This window comes from Onychomys torridus, chromosome 23 (assembly GCF_903995425.1).
Source record: "Onychomys torridus chromosome 23, mOncTor1.1, whole genome shotgun sequence".
Classification (NCBI taxonomy): Eukaryota; Metazoa; Chordata; class Mammalia; order Rodentia; family Cricetidae; genus Onychomys; species Onychomys torridus.
In genome coordinates this window covers 28,137,459-28,165,023 of record NC_050465.1, presented here as the reverse complement: position 1 = coordinate 28,165,023, position 27,565 = coordinate 28,137,459, and the positions used below count along the sequence as shown (strand labels likewise).

Genomic DNA, 27,565 nt, shown 5'->3' with positions numbered 1-27,565 from the left:
GAGCTGAGTGGTAGAGATGGCTTAGTCTGTAAAGGGCTTGCACCAAGCTTGATGACCTGAATTGTCCCCACACCTCCAATGTATAAGCAGAAACCTATGGGGCACGCGGGCGCGCGCACACACACACACACCACACACTAAATGTACACACTTTAAAGGATGCTTGAAAGGTCATCATCAATTTTAACAATGTGCATCTTTCACTTGTTCCGGCTGATAGCCTGGAGCAAGGCTTGGGGAATAGAGTCGTGCGAATCATCCCTTGTTGCTCTGATGTAGGCCACAGAACTCAAATAACAGGGTTTGCTTTTAAATTTGCACGAACAAGGAACCAAGCCTTTCCCTGGCTTGGAAAACGAAACCCTTATGGTCAGTGCAACAAGAGGCAGGATCTGGGTGTGTTTTAGTCTTAGCCAAAGGCTCTTCTTGAGCTAGGGTCTCATATACCCAGGCTGGCCCTGAACTTGCTATGAAGCAAAGGATTGCCTTGAATTCCTGTTCCGCGAGCCTCGATCTCCCACGATCTGGGATTACTGGCGTTGTGTCACCACGTCTTGATCTTATAGACTCTTATTGCCAAGATAGGGTAAATCAAGAGAATTGGGAATGCTGGAAGGTGTTTGCCCTGCACTCTCCAGGAATTCAGCTGCGTGGACGCTGGGGTCTGACAATTCCCGCCAGCAAGAAGCTTCCCAGCAGGAAGAGGCGGGGCCCGCCAAGTGTAAAGCAAAAGAGCGCGAGGAAGGTCCCGGCTTTGGCGCCCACCACACGGCCGCCGCCACCTCTGCACTATGCCGGTTGCGGGCTCCGTGATGCAGTCCGCCGCTCCGCAGCAGGGCGCGGAGGCACCGCCGCACGGGGAGCTGCAGTACCTGAAGCAGGTGGAGCACATTATGCGCTGCGGTTTCAAGAAGGAGGACCGCACGGGCACTGGAACCTTGTCGGTGTTCGGCATGCAGGCGCGATACAGCCTGAGAGGTGACCGCGGCTGGACCCCACTAACCGGAGGGACTGCGGGAGGACGCTCAGCGGGTTGGGTTGCGGAGGCGCGGGGCTGGCGGCCACGGTTAGTCCTAACCCCGGCTCTATGAGTCCTAAGCTCCGAGTTCCCGCCCTACGGTCTCTGCGTGATAGCTACTGCAGGCAAACCGGGTCCTAAAGGCCTCTTGTCCTTAAACCCACCCACCTACCATCCACCCACCCACCCCCGTCCACCTCTCCCAAAGCCAGCTTCAACTGGTCATGGGTCCCCGAGGGATAGAGTAGAAGAAACCTGTCCGGGCTTGTCTAAACTTTGCCCCGAGGTCCCAACTTTTGCTCCTCCTCCTTCCCTTTATCTCTTGTTCCCCTTCGCAACTGTTTAAAAATTGGAGCGAAAATGACTTGGGCGGTGCTAAAAGAGGCGCGGAAAATGAAGAACCCAGTCCTGAGGCGGAAACTGTGGTTTCCCCAACAGCCAGGGCTTTTAAAGAGGAACCGAGAGGATGTATATAGAGTGGCCCCAGGGAAGAAGTACTCTTTTGGAGTTGCTGGCCTCAGGCGTTAAGCACAGGGCTGGGTAGGGGGCAGGACCTCATAGATGCTGGGGAGAGATGGGTTAAGGTGTCCTTTAGGATGAATAGCAACCTGACACTGACTTATTGTACACTGGAGAGTAGTGTGTAGTGAGCTTAGACTTAGTTGGAAACATGATCTGGAGCTGGAAACTTCAGCAGCGACTTGCACAGATTAATCCAGTGTGCAGGGCCTCCTGCAACAGTGGACGAACCAACCACATACCCAGTTTGTAGTCCACTTCCTCTGCTTATACTGTAGACAAGATGTTTTGTTTGTTTGTTTGTTTGTTTTTCAGTTATCTCGTTTTCATTCAGCCTTCCCATGTAGATGTTAAAGATGGAAGTATTGCTCTCTTACGAAACATATACTAGCCTGAGCCTTTCACCTTGACCTTGTGCATTCATTGACCTGCCTGCCCTACCCCTTTGTCTTTCTTCTGTATTGCCTTCCGGTTCCCTGGTGGCTATTCCGAAGTGTAAACAGTTCTGTTTTTATATATTTGGTCAGTTTGCTTCCCAAATATCTGAAAACTCTTTCTCAGTTTTTACCAGTGTGATATCATCTCTCTGCCTGGAGCCTAGTGGACTTGGGCATGGGAGCCTTTAGGTTGTGTCCTAGGCCACATTTTTGGGTGTTGTTGTTACACACCAGTGACAGCATTCATAATGGCTCAGTAGTGGGTGTATGGTCTTTCTTTGTGCCATATGGGTGCCCCCTGGGTCAATGCAGAACTGTGATTTCGCTGACTTACCCAGCAGCTGGGTGGTGGTAGTTCCCAGCTTTCATGAAGCCACTCCAGGCTTTTGTGTCCAGGGTAGTTTCCCTCTACAGAGAAAGTTAGATGATGGCTTGCTGTGTGTGGTTTTTGTTTGTTTGTTTGTTTGTTTGTTTTTTGTTGTTGTTGTTTTTACCACATTTTAACTGTGTTACACACTGTTTTTCAGATGAATTTCCTCTGCTCACAACCAAACGAGTGTTCTGGAAGGGTGTTTTGGAGGAGCTGCTGTGGTTTATCAAGGTAAGGGTGGTGCTGCTGTTGGAAGCTGGCTGTCTTCACAGCAGGAGCCTGAGAAGTCAGTCCTGCAGCTGTTAGCCATTCCCATATCACCTGCTCATTTTCTTGCTCTGGCTTTAGATGCTTTTCTCTCTCCCACCCATCCTGCTTTCTTGACCAATCTGAGCACACTGAGATAATCCAGCCCAGGCCTCTGGCACTTGCCATCCCATTACCTGTTATCTTTTCCTTCCAAATGGAGTATGGTTCTCTCCCCTCCTTCCAGTCCCATTCAGACAACCTTGACCTTCTTCTAGTCACCTCTTTGTTTCTCTTCATAGGGAAACATTTTCAGGTGACCTATAAATCAGCTTTCCCTCTTCTGGATGGGAGATAAATAAGTACAATGTCCTGTGAGTTCCCCAAAGGTAGAAAATCTATTTCTCCTATTTCCTGTTGTATCTCAGGAATAAAATATAGACAGCCACATGTTAGGTGCTCAGCATATATTGGTTGCTGAATTGATAGATAATTATATTTATATTATATATAATTAATTATATTTGAGTGGTGTGATGACAGGGGCAGTCGCCCCAAGTTCCTCCTCTGTGTCCTGGTCCAGAAGAAGTGAGGTTCTGTCTGATGCTAGTTTAGAGTACTCCAGGAGATAAGATGAATTCTGGGCCATACTACAAGTTCAGCTCCTTCTTTAGAGTACTTGGGATGATGGCTCAGTAGGTAAAGAGGGCTTTTTATGTAAGCATGAAGACCTGAGTTCAATCCCTCCCCAGCTGTCACATAAAAATTCTGGGTATGGAATGGAGAGATGGCTCAGTGGTTGGGAGCATTTGTTGCTCTTGGTGGGGGTTGGAGGGTTAGGGTTTAGTTCCTAGCACCCATTTAGTGGCTAACCATCTGTAACTCCAGTTCAAGATATCCGACTCCCTGTTCTACTCTCCTTGGGTACTGCATGCACGCAGTGTACAGACACATGCACACAAAATACCCATACACGTAACATTAAAAATAAAATTTAAAAAATGTTGGGTGTGATTGTATGTGTTTGTAACTTCAGTGCTGAGGTGGACACAAGAGGATCTTTGGTGATTGCTGGTCACTAGTCTAACCCAAATAAGTTCTATGTTTAGTTGGAGACCCTGTTTCAAGGGAAAAGGTAGGAAATAATAGAGTAGAACAGCCAGTATCCTCTCTGGCTTCCATGTGCTCGGATAACCATGCACATACATTTTCCAGAAAAGCTAGCTACTGATTACTACTAGAAATTCTTTAGCCAGATAGATGATACATGAACAGACTGCACATGGAACATTAAACAAGTCCACTTGCAGTATAATGCTTAGACATAGGATATGTTTGATTCAGTAGTTCAAAACTGTAGGATGAGATAGGAATATTTTAGGAACTTGGAGGTATTTAGAAAATTAAAGGGAAGGCTGGGGAGATGGCTCAGTGGGTAAAGGCCACACAAATCTGACAGCCTGAGTTTGGATCCCTGGAAACCTCATAAAAAGCCCTCTTTGGGTCAGGTGGTGGTGGCCCACGCCTGTAGTTGGAGAGCTTCTCTCCAGGTTCCACCAAGCCCCTGCGGTCCCACAACCCACGTATAAAATCATACAGACACTTATATTATTTAAACTGCTTGCCCATTAGCTCAGGCCTACCATTGTCTAGCTCTTACTCTTATATTTAGCCCATTTCTGTTAGTCTATACTTTACCACATGGCTTGTGGCTTACCGGTGTCTTTACATGTTGCTTCTCATGGCAGCGGCTGGCAGTGTCTCCTCCCAGCCTTCTCCTCTTCCTTGTCCCGCCTACCCTATCCTTCCTGCCTGGCTACTGGCCAACCAGCACTTTATTTATACAGAGTGATATCCACAGCACATGCCTTTAATCCCAGCACTTGGTAAGCAGAGACAGGCAGAGCTCAGTGAGTTTGAGGCCAGCCTGGTCTACAAAGGAAGTTCTAGAACAGCCAAGAATGTTACATAGAGAAACCCTGTCTGGAAAAACAAAACAAAACAAACAAACAAACAAAAAAGTCCCATTTGGTAGTGCTATCTAATGCCAGTACTTCTATGGGAGATGGAGATGGGAATGTACTGGAAGCTCACAGGATAGCTAGCCTGGGTGGATGATGCAGCAACAGGAAAAGAGAGAGACACCCACCTCAAATAAGGTAGAAGGTAAGAACCAGCTTCTCCATACATGCACCCTGGCATGCTTACACATCCATGTATACATATACAAACACAAAGATTTTTAAAAGTTGAAGGGAGCCAGGTGGCAGTGGCGCATGCCTTTAATCCCAGCACTCGGGAAGCAGAACCAGGTGGATCTCTGCGAGTTCGAGGCCAGACTGGTCTACAGAGCAAGATCCAGGTCAGGCACCAAAACTACACAGAGGAACCCTGTCTTGAAAAACAAACAAATAGACAAACAAAAGATGAAAGGAAATGCCTTGAGGAAATTTCTAATAAGGGGTAAGACTATTCTGTAATCCCTCAGAAGCCTGACCAGGAGCAGCCTGCTTAAAGACAGGCTGCACATGGATAGTATGCCATGGGTCCTCTTTTATACCTGTTCTACTCTCGTATTTTCCAGGGATCCACAAATGCTAAAGAACTGTCCTCCAAGGGAGTAAGAATCTGGGATGCCAATGGGTCCCGAGATTTTCTGGACAGCCTGGGGTTCTCTGCACGGCAGGAAGGGGACCTGGGCCCCGTTTATGGTTTCCAGTGGAGACATTTTGGAGCAGACTACAAAGATATGGATTCAGGTGAGGAGATAACAATGCCTCAGGTTTTCTGGGTATTCTTCTTCAAAGATCCATTTTAGAGTATGGGGGATAAGTCCACATCATGGGAGATGATCAGTATGTGATCATCTTTGTGAGAAGCTGTGCTGGGTTATGGTGGAGAAGCTACAAGAAAGTCTCACAAAGGCCAAATCATACTTTTGGGGGCTAGCATTTATTGGGCTTGGAACTTTCTATACCTGTGTCATTGGCCAATAGTGGCAGATTTGGTTTGTCTGTGTTAAGGTTTAGGATAGAAGGGGGTTCAACTGGGACGAGGTGCACGAGTTACCTGTGATGACCCTTTCCCTTTGCAGGGCTGAGGCCCTAGCAAAGTTGTATGTGGTGTGGTGTCTTTGTGCAGTTTCTAACTTACCCTTTCCTTCCTGCTCTGTGGGGACAGAGGGTGAAGAAAACATCTCATTTTGTGACTGGCATCTCTCTCTCTTTCTCTCTCTCTCTGTACTGTTGAGTCTCACGAGACCAGCCTCCAACCTCTGCCACTTTCTGGCTCATCTCTCCCTAGGACAGGTTCCAAAGTTAATGTCTCACTAGTATATGTGTGTATATGCTCATGTGTGCAGGAAGTAATAGATTACTGGCTGGGCAGACACACCAGCAACCTGGACTGGACGGTATGCTTTTCTTCTCAAGGGGACAGTCACAGCTCCTTCTAGCCAATGGGAAGAATTTGGGCCTTGGAGTGGTTTGAATAAGAGTGGCCTCCACATAGGCCCATGTCTTTGAATGCTTGGTCACCGGGGAGTGGTGTTATTTGAAAGGATTAAGAGGTGTGGCTTTGTTAGAGGAAGTGTGTCACTGGGGGTGGGCTTTGAGGTTTTGGAAGCCAATGCCAAGCCCAGAGTCTCTTATCCAGCTGCCTGCAGATCTGGATGTGAACTCTCAGCTGCTTTTCCAGCACCATGTCTGCCTGCACACTGCTAAGTTTCTCACCATGCTGACTATTGGTGAAATTATTAAGGCCACTCCACGTAGTTAAAAGGAAGGTTTATTTTGTGGGGTAGCTTACGAAAGAAGGGATAGGTTGCAGAGTCTGGGAAAGGTATGGCGCAGTCCAGCGGTGTTCTCTGGAGAACTCTGCTGGGTCTACCTTCAGCGTCCAGGGTCCTGGAACCAAGAGAGACCTCTCCTCTGGATCCTGGGTCTTCAGCTTCCTAACTCAGCCCTGCCTTGTAAGCGTGACCATTACCGAAGCCTCAATGGGGGTTGGAACTTCCAGGCCAAGGCTGGGATGGCTACCCACTACAGCTGATAATAGACTAAACCTCAGAAACTATTAGCAAGCCCCAAATAAATCCTTTCTTTTGTAAGAGTTGCCATGGTCATGGCGTCTCTTCACAGCAGTAGAACACTGACTAAGACAGGCCTAGTATCCAAATTCTTCAGTAAAGCCTAAAGTTGTATTTGTCTGTGGAATTCTTTGTGGATTACAAATGGGCAAAACGGTAAAGGTAGAAAGAAGAGAAGAGATTGCTGGGCTTGGGGTGTCATGTGATGTTAGTGTTAGTGGGCAATGAGTTATTTGACAAGTTCTGGAAGTGAACAGTGTGATGGTTACATATAGTGTGAATGAGCTAAAGGCGATTGCTTCCAAGCCTGGAGACCTGAGTTTGCTCCTCAGGAACCCATGCAGTAGAAGGAGAGAATCTATTCTCACAGGTTCTTTGACTACACATGCCACAGCATATGCCACACATAACAAAATAAATGAATATAGTATAAATGTAAAAGTTTTAACAGTAAATTTAATGTTTGTGTATACTTTGTCTTATTTATTTATTTAGAGTCAGAGTCTTACTATAATAGCCATGGCTAGTCTGGAAATAATTATAATAGACAAAGTTGGCCTTGAACTGCCTACATCTGCCCTTCCCACGTGCTGGGATTTATTTATCTTGTGTGTGTGTGTGTGTGTGTGTGTGTGTGTGTGTGTGTGTGTGTGTGTGTGTGTTGTATAGGAGGAAGGTCTTATGAAGCTGTAGCTGGCCTTCATCTCCTGATCTCTACCTTTCAACTGGTGGAATTACAGGGATGTGCCATAATGTTCACCTTACCACCATTTTTTTGGTTGGTTGGTTTTGGTTGGGTTTTTTTGTTTGTGTGTTTGTTTTACAGTATTTCTCTGTGTAGCCCTGATGGTCCTAGAACTCACTCTGTGGACCAGGCTGGCCTTGAACTCACAGAGATCCACCTGCATGTCTCCTGAGTGCTGGGATTAAAGGCGTACACCACAACTCCTAGCTGATTGTCTTATTTTTTAAATGTTTTTTAATGTAGACAATTTTCCTATACTTTACCCCTTTTCTCCTACATGGAATAATTACAATCTAATCTGTACTTTATTAGTTGTTTTTTTTTTTTTTAACACTTATAGATTACAGAATCACCACCACAATCAAGCTATAGAATAATTCTTCAAGTCTTCAATATTGCCTTCTTGGGGCTGTCATTTTGGGAGTCCCCTCCCTCAAAGTACCAACGGTGCTAGAACATTTACTCACACACCTTGGTAAAAGTGTATCCAGAGGAGACTATATGAAGTTGTTCTGGCCTTCATTAACAAATCACTGCTCAGCTTTCACACCTCAACAGGAGGCCAGGAATTAAAGTCCATAGATGAGACTGGAAAAAGTACAAGATCATTAAATTCATTACGGTTTTCCTGGTAGTTGTAAGTCAGTGATGTGTTTAAACTGTAATGTTATTTTAGGTGGAAGTATGGGTAGGATAGTGCCTAAGCCCTAAAAAGGACTCTATGGTTCTGCTATTTGGAATATCTGTGAAATGCTATCTTCTATTCGAGATCCAGTGTTCCATGGGACAATAATAGTTTGTGTTGGTGAAGTGTGATAAGGGTGATTGGTAGGTATAGAAGCTACATCACATGGGGACACTGGGAAAATCTAAAACTGCTGAGATTGGAGATGATTGGTATATTTTTTTGTTACTATACCAGAATATTTAAAGCTAAATAACTTTGAAGAAAAGAGGTTTATTTAGAGCAAAGATTTCTTAAACTTTTTCCACTGTGACTCTCTTTGCCCAAGAAATTTTTTTTTGTAGCCCCAGGTATATAGATACATAAAGTAATACACAAACCAAATATTTATTGATAATAAATCATTAACATTTTACCTTACACCAATTCTTTGATATACATGTAATTTTAGCATTTATTAATAAATAATAAACATATTATGTATTAAAGATGAAAGCAAATTTTACACATTAATGAGATGGGCTGTGCTTGTTAATTTTCACATAAAGAATTAAATCTTGGCTGAAAATAGGTTGTAGGGTATTTTCAGAGTTTATTGATAGTTTGATTTCATACTTGTCGACGATGAGAACTCCACACCACAGAAATATGGAGTACAAAATGGCAGAAGTATGTTTGCGATTTCAGAAACTCTTGGCATTTCTGTTCTAATCTCAATACACAATTCATTGAATGATGTTTTTAATGAACCCCAAGTCAATTTTTAAAACCAAAGATTCTACTCTAATACAATTGAAAGATAATTTGGGTTGGCAAGATGGTTTGGTGGGTAAAAGCATCTGTTACACAAGCTTTAACAACTTGAGTTCACTTTCTACGGCTCCAAGTGGAAAGAGAAAATTCTTGAAAGTTGTCCACTGACACATGCATTCCTACTTGCACACACATCAGATACATACACAAAATAATATTAAATAAATTTAAAAATCAAGACGCACTCTCCCATCCAACAAAACCAAAGATAGACTAATTTGAATACATACCAAGGAATGAGTTAGGAAATATTAACAGCCTTAGTTTTTCACAATTAGATCATTATGAATCTAGAAAAGCAGCAAGCTGTATGTACAGGAAAAGGCCACAATTTATAATAGTCGGTTGTCTTGAATCTGAGCTGAAGTCAGGCAGCGTTTGTTGATGCTTCATGTTACACCAACATGTACAGTGCAAAGTGTGTACGTGTATTCAGACTGTATCCATGACTGAGGTGAAGTGCCAGCATGCAATACTGGGGAGCTCTGTCAGAGTCACCTCAGATTCCTCATGCATCTGATTTTGAATTCGTTTTTGGATGTTGCACGTTTAGTTTTTCACGGCCCCCAAATTCATTTACTCATCCCCCCCCTTTTTTTTTAACCCTAAACTCACAGTTAAGGAAGCTGTGGTTCAATCTCAGCGCTGGTGGTTCACTTGCCTCCATTTTGATGATAGTCACATAAGGTGACACAGTAGTAGGTGAGGAAAGGTGAGAAGTGTGTCTCCTTTGGTTTCTTATGAAGCCACCGGGATTCACTCATGGAAATCCACCCTAATGACTTTCTAATCCTAATCACCTCTTCAAGACCACGTAATTTGATTAAATTTCTACCCCAAAATGAGAATCACATTTCAACTCATGAGCCCTTGAGCGACACATTCAAATTATATCCAAACAGCAGTTAACAACTGGGGCAGTATTAAGAGGAGGAAGTGACATTGTCACAGACTAAATGTTTAAAAGACTTGTGTAGGAAAGAACTCTGTTTGTTATAGCTCCATAAGGACCTTGAACTGAAATCCAGCAAGATCTGAGGGATACTCAGAATGTGCTGCGTATCTTAGAACCATGGGTCAGGGAGGGGCACTGAGTGAATGCTGTCAGGGTCGTCACATGAGAGGCCATGACTGATGTGAACTTACGTGTTCATGTCCTCTCCTGAAAATTCTACAGATTACTCGGGTCAAGGAGTTGACCAGCTGCAAAAAGTGATCGACACCATCAAAACCAACCCTGATGACAGAAGAATCATCATGTGTGCCTGGAACCCAAAAGGTGGACAGCATCCTCGTCATCTTCCTTTGGATAAACTGGCCAGTTAGAAAAGGGAAGCAAGGTGGCCTGAGGCGCTGTAGGGCACTGGAACTGTCTCCAGTCATGTGGTTGATCATGTACCCTTGGGTAACCCAATCACACTTTGCTCCACTTTCAGTAGACCTGCATGATTTTTATCCATTTATATGAAAGGAGCACTAAATGGCCTGTAAAAATACACCTATGGTTTTAATCTTTTAATGTGGAGCAGATGAAGTTTCCAGTGCTAACTTGAAACTAGATTAGAAAATTAAACTCTGCCAAGGTGTAGTGAGAACTCAGGACATTTTGTATTTCTAATAGAGACTTAAAACAGAAAGCTGTGCCTCAGGTGCCAGTTTCCTACGGCCTTTGCAAATGAAATAATTTTCCTTTTATTTGGTGCCATCAACAGTAGCCCAAATCCCTAATTTTAGCTTAGATGAAAGAGCATGGCTTCAGCATAAATGTATACTTGCAGATACCTTAAGCTAATGGACAAGCTTCCATGACCCCTGCTGCAGGGTTGGGAAAATGGTCTGACTTTGACATAATCAGAAGGTGTGAGCTGTGGTGTCTGTAACTTAGTGGCTATTTTCATGGTAGGCTTCTGTTTTCTGTTTTACCTTTTTAATAGCTATGTTCTCTAAAACCCTTGTTTCACCATTGACTCCTCAGATCTTCCCCTGATGGCACTGCCTCCCTGCCATGCCCTCTGTCAATTCTATGTGGTGAATGGGGAGCTGTCTTGCCAGCTTTACCAGAGGTCAGGAGATATGGGCCTGGGTGTGCCCTTCAACATTGCCAGCTATGCCCTGCTCACCTACATGATTGCACACATCACGGGCCTGAAGGTGAGCTGCTTTCAGAAGGCATGGTTATAGCCAATGTAATGTGCTGAGCTCATAGCAGGGAATTCAGTCTGATTAGTGTTAAATTTTTTTGCATGTAAATAAGACATGTACTGGCTCACCTTATAACCCTCCTTGGAGCTTTCTGGTACCTTGTTTCCTATGGAAACGAACATTCATATAGGTTGCTGTGTATGTGTATGTGGGGAGGCCCACATGTCCCAGTGTGTGCGTAGAGATGAGAGCACAATTGCATGAGTCAATTCTCTTCCTCCATGTGGGTCCCAGGGGTCAAGCTCAGGTTGTCAGGCTTGTGCCTTTACCCACTGAGCTTTCTCACCGGTCCCTAATCTGTTTTAAAAAGTGTTTTAAAAGAATTTAAACCAAAATATTGACTGTTGTGTTCTCTCTTGTGGGACATTTTTAGCCAGGCGATTTTGTCCATACTTTGGGAGATGCACATATTTACCTGAATCATATTGAGCCACTGAAAATTCAGGTAAGAAATTACATTTCTTTTTGAGCTTAGTGCCTTCTCTTGACAAAAGGTGGATGGCATGGCATCCTTTGTATCACAGGCACTCTGGCTGATGCTCTTATTGAAGTGCTCCAACTGCAGAGCTTTAAAAAAGGGAGATGAAAGTAGCCTGCACAAAACAAAAAATTGCTTAAAATAAGAAACTGGATCCAAGATTGCAAAAAGCACAGGGACAAATAGCCAAACGAATGGAAGCACATGAATTATGAACCAAAGGCTGTGGAGCCCCCAGCTGGATCAGGCCCTCTGGATAAGTGAGACAATTGAATAGCTTGAACTGTTTGGGAGGCACCCAGTCTGTGGGATCCGGACCTGTCCTTAGTGCATGAGCTGGCTGTTTGAAACCTTGGGCTTACACAGGGACACTTTGCTCAGCCTGGAAGGAGGGGACTGGACCTGCCTGTACAAAATCCACCAGGTTTAAATGAATCCCCAGGGGTGCCTTGATCCTGGAGGACATGGGAATGGAGGGGAGAGGCTGGGGGGAAGGTGGGGGTGGGGGCGGGAGGGGGAAGGACAGGGGAACCCATGGCTGATGTATAAAATTTAAAACACATAATAATAAAGAAAAAAAAAACAAAAAAACCAGACTGTTTGCAGGGCGGTGGTGGCACATGCCTTTAATCCCAGCACTGGGGAGGCAGAGCCAGGCGGATCTCTGAGTTCGAAGCCAGCCTGGTCTACAAAGTGAGATCCAGGAAAGGTGCAAAGCTACACAGAAACCCTGTCTTGAAAAAACAAAAAAACAAAACAAAAAAAGGCGGGGGGGATGAGCAGGGATGAGGCCGTTATCGGCCTTAGCAACCACAAGCACAGAACATGGTAAGGTAATAAACACCAGTACCAGAGAGAAGAGCCAGGAGATATGGCTTTTTTTTTTTTTTTTTTTTTTTTTATTACCAGAGCTGAGGACCAAACCCAGGGCCTTGCACTTGCTAGGCAAGCACTCTACCACTGAGCTAAATCCCCAACCCTGAGATACGGCATTTTAACTCATATTTTTACTTGAAGAGCTGAAAATAAATGTTTGACTTTGGTTTGATGCTTAAATACAGTACCAGGTCTAAACTTTAAAAAGCCCGTTTTTTTTAAAATTCCTTTCAAATTCCTATAATACAAATGAATTGAAATGGTAGTGAGAATATGAGTGTCCTTGTTTCATGAACATTAGAGAGGAAAATTAGACTCAGAAAAGTAAACAACTGTATCCCAATGTTTAAAATATTTATCAGGGATTATCTGGCAGCTTCAGCCTGTAATCACAGCTACTTGAGAAGCTAGAGCAGGAGCATAAACCTAGATAACTGACCAAAACCCTCTTTCAGAATGAAAAGGTAAACAAAGCCGGGCTATAGCTTGATGGCAGATTACTTATGTAGTTTTCATGAGGCCCTAGGTGCAATCCCTAATGTTGCAGACAAAAAGGACAGTACAGTATTGCATTCCTGTAAAACAGGACTTTGTAATAAAATATTGTGTTGGGAACAAATGGAAAATAATACCGTGATTTTGTTTTTAGCTTCAGCGAGAGCCAAGACCTTTCCCAAAGCTCAAAATCCTTCGAAAAGTTGAGACAATTGATGATTTCAAAGTTGAAGACTTTCAGATTGAAGGTTATAATCCACATCCAACGATCAAAATGGAAATGGCTGTTTAGAGCTCTTTCAAAGATGCTGTTAATGTCACCAAACGTCAGGGTTTGAGCCTGATGCCCAGGGTAAGATAAAGTTTTTCTCTAAAGGAAAAGAAACTCTGACAGTGATCTATCTGTAACTATCATCACTGGCATTTAGAGCTGCCTTTCCTTTAGTATTCACTGAGGTACATAAAAAAGCTGAGATTATGTAACTAGCAAAAACAACCAGGCGTTTATATATGTCTATATGAAGACAGCTGGTGAGATTCAGGTTATGTTATTCCTCTAAACTTGAACTGAGTTACAATGTTTACTTATGTTTTATATGCTGTAGTAATAAACTGTTTAGCATTTGTCAGTTTAAAATTTTCAAATTAGTTTTTATTAGTGTGTATGTGTGTGTACGTGCATATAGGTCAGAGCACAAATTTGAGGGAGTTTGGTTAGGCTTGGTAACAGGCTCAAGTTTCTGACTAAAATAGATTGACCTAAAAACCCCAAGCCTTCATTAGCTTGTTGATGAGACAGGGTCTCATGTATTCCAGGCTGGCCTCAAACACACTCTGTAGCTGAGGATGACTTTATTCCTCATCCTCCTGACTCTTCCTAGTTACTGGGATTGTAGGCATGTATTGGAGATTGAACCCAGAATTTTCTGTATGCTAGGCAAGTACTCTACCAAGTTAGCCATATCCCCAGCCCTCTTGGTTTGGTTTTTCTGTTTGTTTGGCAGCGTCTTATCTACCCAGGCTGGCCTGGAACTCACTGTGTAGCCTAGGCCTGATAGTTAAATTATATTCAGTATGGTAGACTAAACTTTTTCCTATTTTTCCACAGTATACTTCAGTATAGTAACATTTTATTTGAAAATATAATGACCACTTAAGATTGTTAGGGGTCTGTGGGTCACTCAGAGATTCACCATGACTGTCTTAGTTAAGGTTTCTATTGCTGTGAAGAGACACCATGACCATGGCAACTCTTATAAAGGAAAAGGGGTGGCTTGCTTATGGTTTAGAGGTTCAGTCCATTATCACTATGGTGGGCCATGGCAGAGTACAGGTAGACGTGGTGCTGTACCTGTAGCTGAGAGTCCTACATCTTGTAGGCAACAGGAAGTAGTCTGCGACTGTGGGAGTAGTTTGAGCATAGGAGACCTCAAAGCCTGCCCCCACAGTGACACACTTCCTCCCACAGGCCACACCTAATAGTGCCACTCCTTTTGGGGGCCATTTTCTTTCAAACCACTACAATGAATGAATTTCAATAGGATGCTTTTAATTTCTGGCACCTGGAATGATTGGGACCAGGTCTGCACCTGAGAGTGCTTCCAAGATGCAGCATCTAGCCGTATCAGCCCAGGGCTCATACAGGCAAAAACCACAAGATTACATGTATTCTGCCTAATTGTAGGCTGGGTCTAATTTTTAACATATGTCTTGCAGTTGTCCTAGTCATCTTTTTGAGCAGAGTAAGCAAGTTTGATTACAAAAGCAAAAATAGCTGTTAGTTTTATGACCTATATTATCTTGTTAGAACAGCAGATTTTACAAGATCAGTCAATTTAAGAATCTTCGACATCTGGTTAAAAAATGATGGGGGTGGGGGCTGAGAGGGTACAGCCTGTACAAGCTAGGGCTTTACATGCCAGAGGCATTTTTTGTTCTGTATACACCTATCTTAAGCATAGTAATTAAACCTTAAATGTAATGTTAACCATCAGAAGGTTTTAAATCACATTTTAAGTTTGTTTGTTGGGGGTTGTGGTGGTATGGGGACATGTCTCACACTTTAGCCCTAGCTGGTCTGGAGCTAGTATGTACCTTAGGCTAGCCTCAGACTTACAACACAGCTCCAGCTTCAGCTTCCTGCATGCTGAGATTACAAGTTGGAGTTCCCATGCCTGGCTAAGATAGTTTTTTAAGAGTTATGAAAGCGTGTAGAAATACCATTTGTCCCCTATAATTTCAGTGAGGTGTGGATGCTATTTCAGGACAAATGAGTGAATCCTTTTTTTTTTTTTTTAAACTTTCCCAGATTCCTTACAATGATGCAGAATCAGTTTTATTCTGATTTATGACAAGTGTTAGAATGAGGAATTATTACAAAAAATTATGAAACATTGTTTTTTTAAATTACAGCTTAATATCTAGCACTTGATAGAGATTTACCATCTTCCTGGGCTTTGGGTTAGGTAAATTTGCTTTAGAATTAAAAAAAAAAAAGTAGAATATTGACTTGTTGACCATCCCCATGATGACAGCTGATTCCTGAGGTGAATATGACCTGCAGCTAGACTTGATTTTTCTTCTATTTTTATTAAACTCCAGAATTTTAAGCATTTCCACTTCTGAAAAAAAGTGTTAAGGCTGACTACATGAATCTTGAGCAATGAGAAGTTTCTTCCAGACTTCTCCATCTGGGTATTGGTGTTTCTTTACAGATTCCTCTTTCATTTCTGTTGAGTAGCCTACATCCTAGCAAAGACAACAGGTTGAGACATGTTAATACTGGTTTCTGCTGCTACTAGAAATGCTTCTAGATCTAATCCAGAGGTAGTTATGTATTTAAGAAATTAAGTTTGGGGGCTAGAGAGATGGCTCAGCAGTCGAGAGTGCTTGCTGTTCTTCAAAAAGCCCAGTGTGGTTCCCAGCACCTATCTCGGGCACCTCACAACCTGATTCCAGTTCCAGGGGATTCCCTCCTTTTGCCTGCCAGGGTGTCTATACTCATGTGCACATACCAACACACATACATGTAAAAATAAAGCTTTAAAACCAAAGGGTTTTTGGTTTTTTTTGTTTTTGATTTTTTATTTTTTTAAAAAGGACAGAAGGTCACACTATTGACTACTTACCTGGATTGTTAATGAAACTAAAATGTTGGTACCTTAAATCTGTTGGTGAAAATGAGCCATAATCTGGACAAAATCAGGATAAATGGTCCAAGTCACAAAACTTTAATCAAAACCTTTCAGTCACTAAGGCGCAGATGGTGCTGGCTTTGGGGCAGAAGGAAAGTGTTTTGAGGGTTCGGCAACTGCAGAAATATGACCATAGCTCTGTGTCTTAGGATTTCTCTTGCCATGATAAAACTGACCAAAAAGCTCCTTGGGGACAAAATGATTTATTTCAACTTACATCTCTCAGGTCATACTCCACCAAGGGAAATCATGACAGGAGCTAAGAGGGGAGGACCTAACGAAGGCACTGAAACGGAAACCGCTGAGGAGTGCTACTCACTGCCTTGACCTCTTGGCTTCCAGTCACCACCTTATGTCAGCTAGCACTATACCTGTCCAGGGGTGGCACTGTCCCTAGTAAGCTGGACTCATCCATATCACAGTCTTGCCTGAAGGCCAGTCTTCTTGATTTTTTTCTCAATTGAGGTTCCTTCTTCCAAAATGACTCTAGCTTGTGTCAGGTTGTCATAAAACTAGCTTCACACTGACCAAAAACTTAAGGATTTGATACTCATCACTAGAAAGCCATTTGTTTCTAGATATTGAAAAATCAATTCTTCACGAGTTGAGGCTTTGTGGTCCCTGTTCAGTGGCCCAAAGGCTGATGGTAGAAGGTCTGCAACATGTCCTAGGTCTCAACTTACCTTGGGAGGCAGATAGGAAGCATGCTTGATTACCACAGGATACTTGAAATGTTCATGCAGATGGTCCACATATTCGCATATCCTAGGACGTTGGAGCATTAATTAGTGCCTGAAGTTAGGTAACTCAAAGGGCTAGCAACTGTGAAAGCAGGAAGTGTCCTTAAATGGTAGGTTGAGGAGATGACTCAGTGGGTAAAAGCATTTGCTTTACAAAAATGAAGACCTGGATTTGATCTCAGGAACCTGTGTAAAGCGGGAGACAGTAGGGCATCTACAGTGCAGTGGGAGATGGCAGCAGAGTCCCTGGAAGCTCAGGTGGGCCAGCTAGCTGGTACATACATAGTGGGAAGCAACAAAGAAACTCTGTTTTAGACAAGGTTGGGAGGTAAAGACTAACATCAGAGGTTATCCTCTGGCTCCAACTGTGACTGTATTCAATATCACACACACACACACAAAACCTTTTTGCAACAGGTGCAATAGGACCTGGGGTTGTAGCTCCATGTTAGTAGAGCTCTTGGCTTGGATAAGATCTTAGGTTCAGTCCCCAAGGCTTAGCTGTTAATACACATTTCTTGTGAGTCATTCTGTGAGGTACTTCCATCTCCCAGACATATGTAAGAGCTGAGATATATTGTGAAGTTACCCTGAAGGTTTTGAAGTACCCTGACAATTCAGATCCCAGACACCTTGGATTATTGTGGTGCTGCCAAATGAGGTTCCTTCCATTTATACGGATGATTAGGTGAAAAGCACAGGTTTTGGAATTGGGTCGATCTGTTCAAATTCTGTATGCCAGTGTCCAGTCCTGTGGGCAGGTGCCATACACAAAAGGGTGGGTATTTCCTTAGTCACCTGATAACGTGATGACCATAATAGGATGTGCACCAGGATGTACCAGTGTTGTGTGGCAGATCTTAGGAGATTAAAGCCTCCCATTTTGGAGTGAAACTTATTAAGTCAGAATGTTTTAGGGAAGTGAACCAACAGGGAGGGAAATACAGCAGGGAAGCTGTAACAAGAATCTTAAAAGTTCTTATTAATAAAAACAAACCCAGAGCCAGGTATTGTGATGAACGCTGAAAGATCAGAGAAGCGGAACAAGCCACAGCTAACCTCACTTCACCAACTTCTCAGCTCATCCTGTTTCCTCAGACTGGAAGCTTCTGTGTCCTCATCCAAATGGATCTCAGCTGAACTGCTGCTCAAAAGCCTAAAAGCTTAGCAGGCTCTAATTCCTGGTTTTCACGCCTTTCTGCTTCCTGCCATCACTTCCTGGGATTAAAGGTGTGAGCCACCATGCCTGGCTGTTTCCAATGTGGCTTTGAACTCACAGAGATCCACACGGATCTCTGCCTTTGGAATGCTAGAATTAAAGCTGTGTGTGTGCCACCATTTTCTGGCCTCTATATCTAGTGGCTGTTCTGTTCTCTGACCCCAGATAAGTTTATTAGGGTGTACAATATATTGGTGGGGGACACAATATCACCACAGGAAGCTCACTAGGAGATGAAGTAAACGGCTCAAAGTAGCTTCAGGAATTCCCTGAAACTGACGACATTTACGAGGCCCCTCTTTCCCAGAGTAAAGGCTGGTGAGAGTCACTCTCAGACAAGCCCAGCCACCCAGAAGAAGCAGAAATAAGACCCAGCCAAACTTCCTAGAAGAAGCAAAGACCAGATGAGCTGACTGGAAGAGGCTCAGAACTGAGTCAGCCGTAAGGGACTCTCTTCAACCTGTGGTACTGTCTGCAGGCTGTGCAGTATGTTCCAAGTTCCAGCTTCGTGAGCTGTCACCCGTGCTGGATGGGCTTTGGTCATGCAGCTGTCTCTGAGTCACTTCTGCTCCTGTAAGAAACCCCTGACCCATATTCCTGTAAGTAACGTCAATAAAACTAATTCAGTAGTTCACCAGGTTGGACTTTGGTAGCAGATATCTGTACTTGGGTCTGTCACCAGTTCCCAAAATAGGATGACAGAAGTCTGTTCCCATCTCCCCAGAAATAATGTCACACACCAACCAGGACTGCACAAATAAGCTGGCAAGAGAAGCTCATGGCTCCTGTGTCCTATGTAAAGAACAGGGTGCAGATAAAGAGCCAGCCTCATGAGAGAGAGACAGTTGGGTCTCAAAAAATGCAGAGACAATTATGGTAATATTTTATTTGTATGTTAATAAATAAATTGCCTGGGGGTCAGAGCTAATAGCAAGCCATAGCAGAAGTCTGGCAGTGGTAGCACATGCCCTTAATCCCGATCACATGACTGGCAGATCTCTGTATGTTCAAGGACATAGCCAGCATGGAAACACATGCCTTTAATCTCAATATTAACCATAGAAGACCTGGAAGTCTGTATAGACAGGCAGTGACCAGGAGGTCATGTGGTTGGGTTTACAACCAATGAGAAGGCAGAACAGAAAGTCAGACAGACACACAGGAAGTAAGTAGGTCTCTTTCTCAGGGGAAGGACGGCAGCGGCAGTGAGGGGTAAGAAGGCGGTTTTAGTCTCAGCTCTTAGCTACTGCTCTGACCTCTTGGGCTTTTAGCTCTGCATTTGGCTCTGTGTTTCTTATTGAACAAGACCGTTACATCTACAGACAGTGGCAAATCTGAGGGCTTAAGATGCCAGCACCTGCTGTTGGTTACCTGGTTTTATATAGGCATTTCTGAGCTGCAAAGCCTGTATGAAGCACCAGTTCTGCTTGGCAGTGTCTCTCACACCAGGGACACTGCACTGGGGTGCTTAGGTGACTCCTTCATCCCCTGGGACCTGCAAGACTCTCATGAAGACAAGTGCTGAAATGAGAAAGTAAATACAGAACAATGTAGGAAGGATACTTTCAACCTAGAGTCTGTCTGGACAGCATTAAGAAAAGAATAATGACCTAGACCTTCATTGTCAAGATTCCTGTCCTGTGAGGTTAGGTATGAGCAGCAGCTCTAGGGTGAGGAAGTCCAGTTTCCTCCCTTTAAACTGAATGTTTTTCAAGCATAAACTAGTTTAGGCAGATTTAAAAGGAAGTATTTTTCACTCACTAGCCAGCTGAATAAAGAAAACCAATTCTAATCAACACCCCGCGCGCACAAACACACACCCCCTGCACCCTGCTTCCATGTGCCTTGGCATCCATTTCTTTCTTACAGTCCTGAATTGGGCATTCGTCTTTCCCATGTAGAGTCTCACATTTGTTCTTACAATTTCACTTTAGTGAGGTTCCTGTGATACGTTTAGCTTCAGCAGATGAAATATATAATAAGCAAATCCATATATGTGCAACTGACTGGATTTCAAATCCTGTTGGGGCTAGAGAAATTGTTTGGCTGTAAAGAGCATTGGCTGCTCTTCTAGAGGGCCCAACTTTCATTCCCAGCAACCACATGGCAGCTCACAACTTCCTGTAATTATAGGTCCAAGGGATCCAGTGCCCTCTTCTGACCTCACTGGGCACTGCATACATGTACAGAGGCACACATGCAGGCAAAGCACCCATATACATAAAATTAACAGGGAAAAAAAATAAAACAAAAAAGTGAACAGTATCAATTTGGAATTGGGATTTTAAATCTATTCTAGGTGCTTGCAACAGTGCACAGGGTTCTGAGTATTTCTGACCATGAAAGAATTTTCAAAGAGCTGTTCTGGATCAAGGGAGATTAGAGATATTACCACAGTGGAGAAGCTAATGCCATGTTACTGACCTGTTTTGAAGGCTGGCAGAGACTGATATATAGTCAAATATAATCAAGTGCTGTACCAGTTCACAAAGTCCAACTCCACTGGCATGGGGGCAAACAGGGACTAGAAGGAAGGTATTTTAATTTAGCGCAAAAGTAATGCAGAGAGAGGAAGAGGGAGGGAGATTCCATGGAGTGTTTCTTTTTTTTTTAAATGTCTACAGGCAATTTTGTAATATTTAGCCTGAAATTCTAGGATGGAAATCAGCCAAGACTCACTGATAAGGGATAAATAAGATTTAGAGAAAAGGCAAACTACAGATCTGTGAGTTGCAAAGGCCAGCAAAGGGAGCATGCATGGCCTTTAGTGGGAGCAGAGTGGAGGTGTGGCCCACAGCCTGCACATCACCCTTACTTCCAAACTTTTTGGCCATCAGTAACACTGAGAGGTTTTCATTGACACTCCCCAGTCTGCAGCTGTCGATCTGGAGAAACTGTAGGGCACTCGCTTGTAAGAGCTGCTTAAATATCACTCGATTCTGGCACTGGAGATAGAATGAAACATTTCAACATAGCACCAACAGAAGAATTGGCCTTCGTTTTCATGATCCCTAAGCTTGGCAGTACCCTGATTCCACACCAGCTGTTACTCATTACTAGACTTCAGGAAGCCTGGACTATATTTCTTTTTTCTTTTCCTTTTTTTTTTTTTTTTCCTCACTTGGCCTGAGGTGACCCTGACAGTTCAGACGGGCAGATCTGAAGATATAACTGTGGGTCGGGTACAAATCACACCAGCTCTCCATTTATAAAGAGATGACTGTTCTATCACCTGGCAAGTGAGAAAGGGAGTGAAGCATCAGGATGGAATACAGTGACAGCCACAAGCAGATGGCACAATGACAAAACGGAACGGTGGCAGGGTGGTATTGTTCATTTTGCTGGGAGACTGAAAATCTGTTCCTCACTCTGCTCTGCCTTTGGGCTGACTCAAGCAGGTGTAGGCAGGCACTATGCTTAGTATATAAGCCCAAGAAGAGAATGATGTCACCCTTACTCTATGTGGAAGCTGACTTTCTTAAAGTCACTGTATGCCCTGACAGTAATAAGTTATTCCTTGTTAATTCTGAGTTAATTACTTAGAGAGAAAAAAAATAGTGACCTGAGTCCATGAATTATGGAAAAATTCACAAAACATTGGATTCTAATGAATCACCAATTTTTATAACAATAAAATTTTCCCAACTTATAGTGCAACATGACTGTATCCTCTGTCAGTGGTCAGTGAGGTGATACCAAGGACACATCACTCACCTGTTCTCTTGTGGCAACGCCAATTCCTAATGGGGCCAATGCCTGCAAAGTAAGGCAGCCTGGTGTTATTTTCTAATATTTGAACTGCAACTCTGAATGTTTAAAAATATTTTTAGAGCTGAAGGAAACATCCCTGCTGTTGAGCCATGTGAAGTTTAAAGCCTGGAAGAAGGATGTCCACAGAAATGTGTGTGCATGGGAGAGTTGTGTATCCACGGGGGAGGAGGGGGGGTAGGGTGGGGGGGGGGGACAGGGCTGCTCACATATGGCCACTGCTCCCTTTCTGGATGTGACTCTGTAGACTTCCTTCCACAACACCATGTCTCTGCATGCTCCAGGGCCTGAGGAGAGGACCGAGCCACTAGGTAATGTGTTCTTGTGGACTCTTGGGGCTCTGGCCTCTGCTTCCTGTGGATCATGGTTCCAATTATTTTTTTTTTATTTATTTTTTTTTCGAGACAGGGTTTCTCGGTAGCTTTGGAGCCTGTCCTGGAACTCGCTTTGTAGACCAGGCTGGCCTCGAACTCACAGAGATCCACCTGCTTAGTGGTGAACCCCTCTGTCATTTAGTAAAGTACTGGAGTCTTCACTTGGATATGGCCTTGCATTCTCTCTATTTTCCTTGCCTGGCCCTGAACAGCTTCCCCACCTTCCACCTGTGCTACAGGACATTTCCTAACAGTTTCCTTTCCCAGGCATCTTAGCATAAATGATTCTTGGTTACAACCCACTGTGAGAAAGAGGAGCTATCAGTAGCCCTGTTTTGCAGATGAGCAAACAGGCATACAGGTATGAACTCTTCCCAGATCACAAAGATGGAAAATGTAGAGTAGGATTTGAGCTTTAGTATGATTCTAGAATTGGAGGAGACATCTGAATCATTAGATGAAGCAGCTTAGCAGAAACAGCCCTTAATTCAGAAACCAGTCATCCCCAACCTCACTACTCTTATGCTATGTTTAACTGGATGTGTTTTTGGGTAAGACCACCAAGAACCATATGCAGCTGGTTTCCTCATTGTAGAAGGTCTCAGTTTCAACATCGTTTCTAAAGTATCTTCTTATGCTTATAATTCCCACTTCCTGAGATTTCGCAGTGAATTGTACTTAGCTCTTTATCTCAAGAGGAAAAAAGAGAGGGATGGAGAAAGAGACAAAATCCATTTGACTTAGTCATGTCATCACTGTAAGATTGTGCTCCCAGGACTAACTAGGAGCCAAGTTTTGTTCCCTCCTCACAATCTCCTGAATCTGTTCTCCCAGCTGCCCTTTCCCTTCATCTTTCCCAGATAATAACAGAATTCCATACCTCCCATCCCTGACTGCTCCCTTCTGCCCATTTCTTAACCCCTACATACCTATCTCAATCCACTCTACATGTGGCCTCCAGTCAACCCATCTTTCTCTTGTCTTTCACAGTATCATCCTCTCCTTTAAGAGCCCACAGTGACTCCTTCTTATCAGTTGTATCCTTTAAACAATGGAGTCTATAATCTGGCTCCAAGCACTGGCCTCTGATACTCCCTGGCAGGCAGCATTCCCTTGGTATCTCTCCAGGTCTCTATCTGGACCTGCCATTTAGATAGCTGCCCTGCCTCAGCTCATTTAACCCCTGCTGAGGGGAAGGCCTCCACTGTTTAAGGAAAATCTTGGTGAGTCTGTTGTGGAATATTATTTTAACTGAGCAAAGATGTGTTACATTTATTTATGCTGCAGAATATTATTTTAACTGTGTAAAGATGTGTTATGTTTGTTTATGCTGCATTTGTTGAATTATGTAAAGATGTGTTGCATTTGTTTCACCTGGCCTGCCTAAGGCTCCTCGTTGGTCTAATAAAGAGCTGAACAGCCAATAGCTGGGCAAAGAAAGGACAGGCAGGGCTGGCAGGCAGAGAGAATAAGTAGGAGGAGAAATCTAGGCTCAAGAATGAAGAAAAATGAGAGAAGAAGGTGGAAGAGAGAATGAGGGAGAAAGAGAGGGACATGCCCAGGGCAAGAAGCCAGGCAGCCACCAGACAGACAGACAGGAGAAGCAGTGAAAGTAAGATATACAGAAGGAAAGAAAAGTAAAAAGCCCCAAGGCCAAAGGTAGATAAAGAGAACAGGTTAACTTAAGTTAAAAGAGCTAGCCAGAAACAAGCCTAAGCTAGGCTGAGAATTCATAACTAATATTAAATCTGCATGTCATGATCTGGGAGCTGATTGGAGGCCCTAAAGAAGAAGCCTAGTACATGAATCAAAGATCAGAAAAGTATCCAAAATACTCTAGGTGGCAGAGGTGACAACCTGAGTTCAGTCCCAGTGATCCCCAAGGTGGAGAGAATCAACTCCCACAAATTGTCCTCTGACTTCCACACAGCACACAGACACACAGACACACAGACACACACACACACACACACACACACACACACACACACACACACAAAATGAATGAGTAAATGTAACAACAGCAGAAAGAGCCCTAAGAAGCCAGGCATAGTGGTGAACAGCTGTCATCCCATCACTGTGGAGATTAAAGTGGGAGGACAAAAGTTTGGGATCAGCCGGGCTACAAGGTGAAAGCCTGTCTCTAAAGTAAGAGTTTCAATCCCAATCAAAATCCCCAAAATCTTATTCTTCACAGAAATAGGGAAAAAAATCCTAAAATCCATATGGAATCACAAAATCCCCCAGACAGCTGTAACAGTCCTGAGTCACAAGCAATGCTTGAGGGATTCCCACTCCACACATAATAATAAGAGAAAGAATATTGTTCTGGTGCAAAAACAGACATACAGACAGATGGGAGAAACTGAAGAGCTGAACATTGGACCTTATAACTATAACCACCTAATATCAACAAAGATGTCAGAAGCATCCAGTGGAGGGAAGACAGCAAACGGTCCTGGGAGAACTGGATGTCCATATACAGAAGAATAAAGTCAGACCCATATCCATTATCTTGCACAAAACGTATCTCCAAATGGATCAGAGGCTAAATGGAAAACCTAAAATATTAAACTGCTAGAAGAGAACATAAGCAGTACCCTACAGGATACAGGCACAAGAAAGAACTTTCTGAATAGGACCCCATTTGCCTGGGAATTGAGACCAACAATTGACAAATGGGACTTCATAAAACTAAAAATCTTCTGCATAGCTAAAGAAACAATCAATCTGACAGATGATCAATAACCAGAATATATAAAGAACTCAAAATCAGTGTGGAGACGTGTCAGAAAGCTAAAAATGAATCTACCCTATGACCTAGCTGTGGCTCTCCTCAGCATGTTCCCCAAAGACCCAATATCCTAATCTACAGACACTTGCTCATCCGTGCTCACTGCTGCTCTAGTCATAGCAGCTAGGAGATGGGAACAACCTAAACATCCTTCAACTGATGAATGGATAATAAAAATGTGGTACATATAAACCACAGAATACAGCTGAAAAAGAAAAATAAAATCCTGAATTTGCAGGTCACTAGGTGGAATTAGAAAGGAATATATTGAGTAAAGCAACTCAGACCCAGAAAGACAAATGTCACACACTCTCTCATCTGTGGTTCCTAGCTCCAAATTTTCGGATGTGAGTATATAACCTGGAGTGACTACAGACACTAGGAAAGTGAAAGGGAACTATGGGGGTGGGGAGAGGAGCAACAGAGAAGGGAATAGTGACGTACACATTATTTGAAGGGGAATTGGGGGGAAGGGGGCTTTAATTAGGAAAGGGGAGGGACATAAAGAGAAGGAGGGTGAACAATAAGGATATCTGGAAAAGTCTTAAGGAATCATATTAGTATCCATCTACCTAAAATGAAATATAATACATATAAATCTCTATAGACATACATACATTGTTCAAATGAAAATTTCCCATCTGGGTTGACAATGCTCCCCCCTAGAGCTGTAGACTATCCCCCCAAAAAACAAAACAAACAAAAAACAAAAACAAAAAAACCCAAAACAAAAAAGATACAACCCAAACACCAAACATGATAAACCCTTATTGATCAGGTTGTCAAAAAGACTCCCAAAACATTATAGACTATTGCTATTGCCTTTGGTTGCCGCCAAAAGTTTAAGGTAAGACTCTCTTGCTGAAGACACCAACCACTTCAGACACAGGACCTGGAGGACCTGAGCTGGGTCTGACATGAAAATCTCCTCCCTGAGCACTAGCTTTTCCAGTACCAGAGAGCACCATGCAAGCTCCCTAGGAAGGAAGGCACCCAACAGTCCTACCCAACTGTGATGACTATGAACCACAACCACCAGCATGGCACTACATCCCTTAATGGTACAACAGTGGCATGTAGACCTTGGTGGTCACGGACATCTCTCTAATTGAACCAAAGGCCCACCAAACAAAAAGGAAACTGTGCCTGATACTAGTGAAGTCAAGGATCTTGTAGGAAAACCTACAGCCCCCACTTTCCTAAACCAGCACAATTCTTTACTACATTGTGACTTATCCTTATTCTCTCACAGACAGTTTTGGTTCTCACCTCTCATCAAAGAAACTTCTCTTTGCAATGCAGAGATCAATGACAGAAAACCACAATCAATCAAAACGCAGAGAATAAGTGATCACGTGGTACCCAGACCCAACTGACAGACCTACAACACAATTCCTCAGGGATAACTGAGGAGGCAGAAAGATTCTAAGAGCCAGAGGGAACAGAAAATTTTCTGTCTCCTAGAAATGTCAGAAAAGACACTAATAAACATAGAAGAGGGAAAGCTTTCGGGGCCTGAACACTAGACAAAGAACTATGGGCAACTGAGGAATGCTGAGAGTAGGAGAACCAGTCTTCCCCAGGGAAGAGCCTCTGAGTTGCATATCAAATACCAAGTGGTCAGTACTGAGATTATATACATATATTTGTATGTATATATGTATATATGTAATGTATGGTCATAGCGGGTGAGCAGGTTGTATTTATATATCTAGGAATTCCTGGGGAAAAAAATGAGTTGTAATCCCAGCACTAGGGAAGCCGCAACAAGTGGATCCCTGGAGCTCATTGGCCACCGACCCAACCTAATTGGCAAGCTCCAGGTCCTAATGAGAGACTCTGCCTCAAAATAAATTAGGTAGATGGCTCTTGAGGAATGATATTCAAGACTGGCTTCTGGCTTCCAAGTGCATGCACACAAAGAAGCCTTTGGTCACTCCAAGGATCTTTCAACTGGTTTGCAGTGTGACACTCCTTAGCATTAACTCTGATCTCTTTGTGAGGCCACCCTCCATCTCTGACTGTCCTAGCTTACTCCCATTATCCCTTTAATGAGCTTCATTCTACCACACTGGGCACTCAGAATTCAGACTCAACACTCTGCACTTTGATTTTATGTATCTCAATATTTCCTCTTGGATGAGGCTTCAAGTGTTTATTTTTCCTTTAAATAAAGGGGACATTCCCTAAGCACAGGCTTCTGGAAGGTATCTGGTCTAAGTAGACTCTATTGCTAATTTACTGAGAGAAATAGAGAATGGCCCTGAGTCTCCAACCTCACATCCTAATAGGAGCCTGGAGCATTACATTCTCTTCCAGAACTTAAAACAAGATTCCTCCCAGGGCTAGGTGGAGTGGTGCACACCTTTAATCCCAGCACTGGGAGGCAGAAGCTGGTGGATCTCTGTGAATTTGAGGCCAGCCTGGTCTACAGAGTGAGATCCAGGACAACCAGAGCTGTTACATAGAGAAATCCTGTCTCAGAGACAGAGACAGAGAGAGAGG

The 27,565-nt window shown here is 43.4% G+C and overlaps 2 protein-coding genes across 2 annotated transcripts in view; one reads left to right on the top strand and one right to left on the bottom strand.

Annotated features, from left to right (window-relative positions):
• Positions 1 to 791: 791 nt before the first annotated feature.
• On the top strand, positions 792 to 13,263 carry Tyms (thymidylate synthetase). Its single transcript, XM_036173779.1, has 7 exons — positions 792 to 978; positions 2,502 to 2,575; positions 5,175 to 5,349; positions 10,098 to 10,199; positions 10,896 to 11,071; positions 11,496 to 11,567; positions 13,126 to 13,263. The coding sequence occupies exons 1-7, from the start codon at positions 792 to 794 to the stop codon at positions 13,261 to 13,263; spliced, it is 924 nt and encodes a 307-aa protein (XP_036029672.1).
• A 2,342-nt stretch (positions 13,264 to 15,605) lies between these two features.
• The window catches only part of Enosf1 (enolase superfamily member 1), a 39,724-nt gene continuing 27,764 nt past the window's right edge, over positions 15,606 to 27,565 (bottom strand). The window contains exons 12-16 of the mRNA XM_036172985.1: positions 21,839 to 21,880; positions 20,940 to 21,069; positions 20,549 to 20,648; positions 16,849 to 16,930; positions 15,606 to 15,719 (exon numbers count right to left, since the gene is read on the bottom strand). Of these exons, the coding sequence (XP_036028878.1) occupies positions 15,606 to 15,719; positions 16,849 to 16,930; positions 20,549 to 20,648; positions 20,940 to 21,069; positions 21,839 to 21,880 (468 nt within the window). The remainder of the gene's footprint in view (positions 15,720 to 16,848; positions 16,931 to 20,548; positions 20,649 to 20,939; positions 21,070 to 21,838; positions 21,881 to 27,565) is intronic.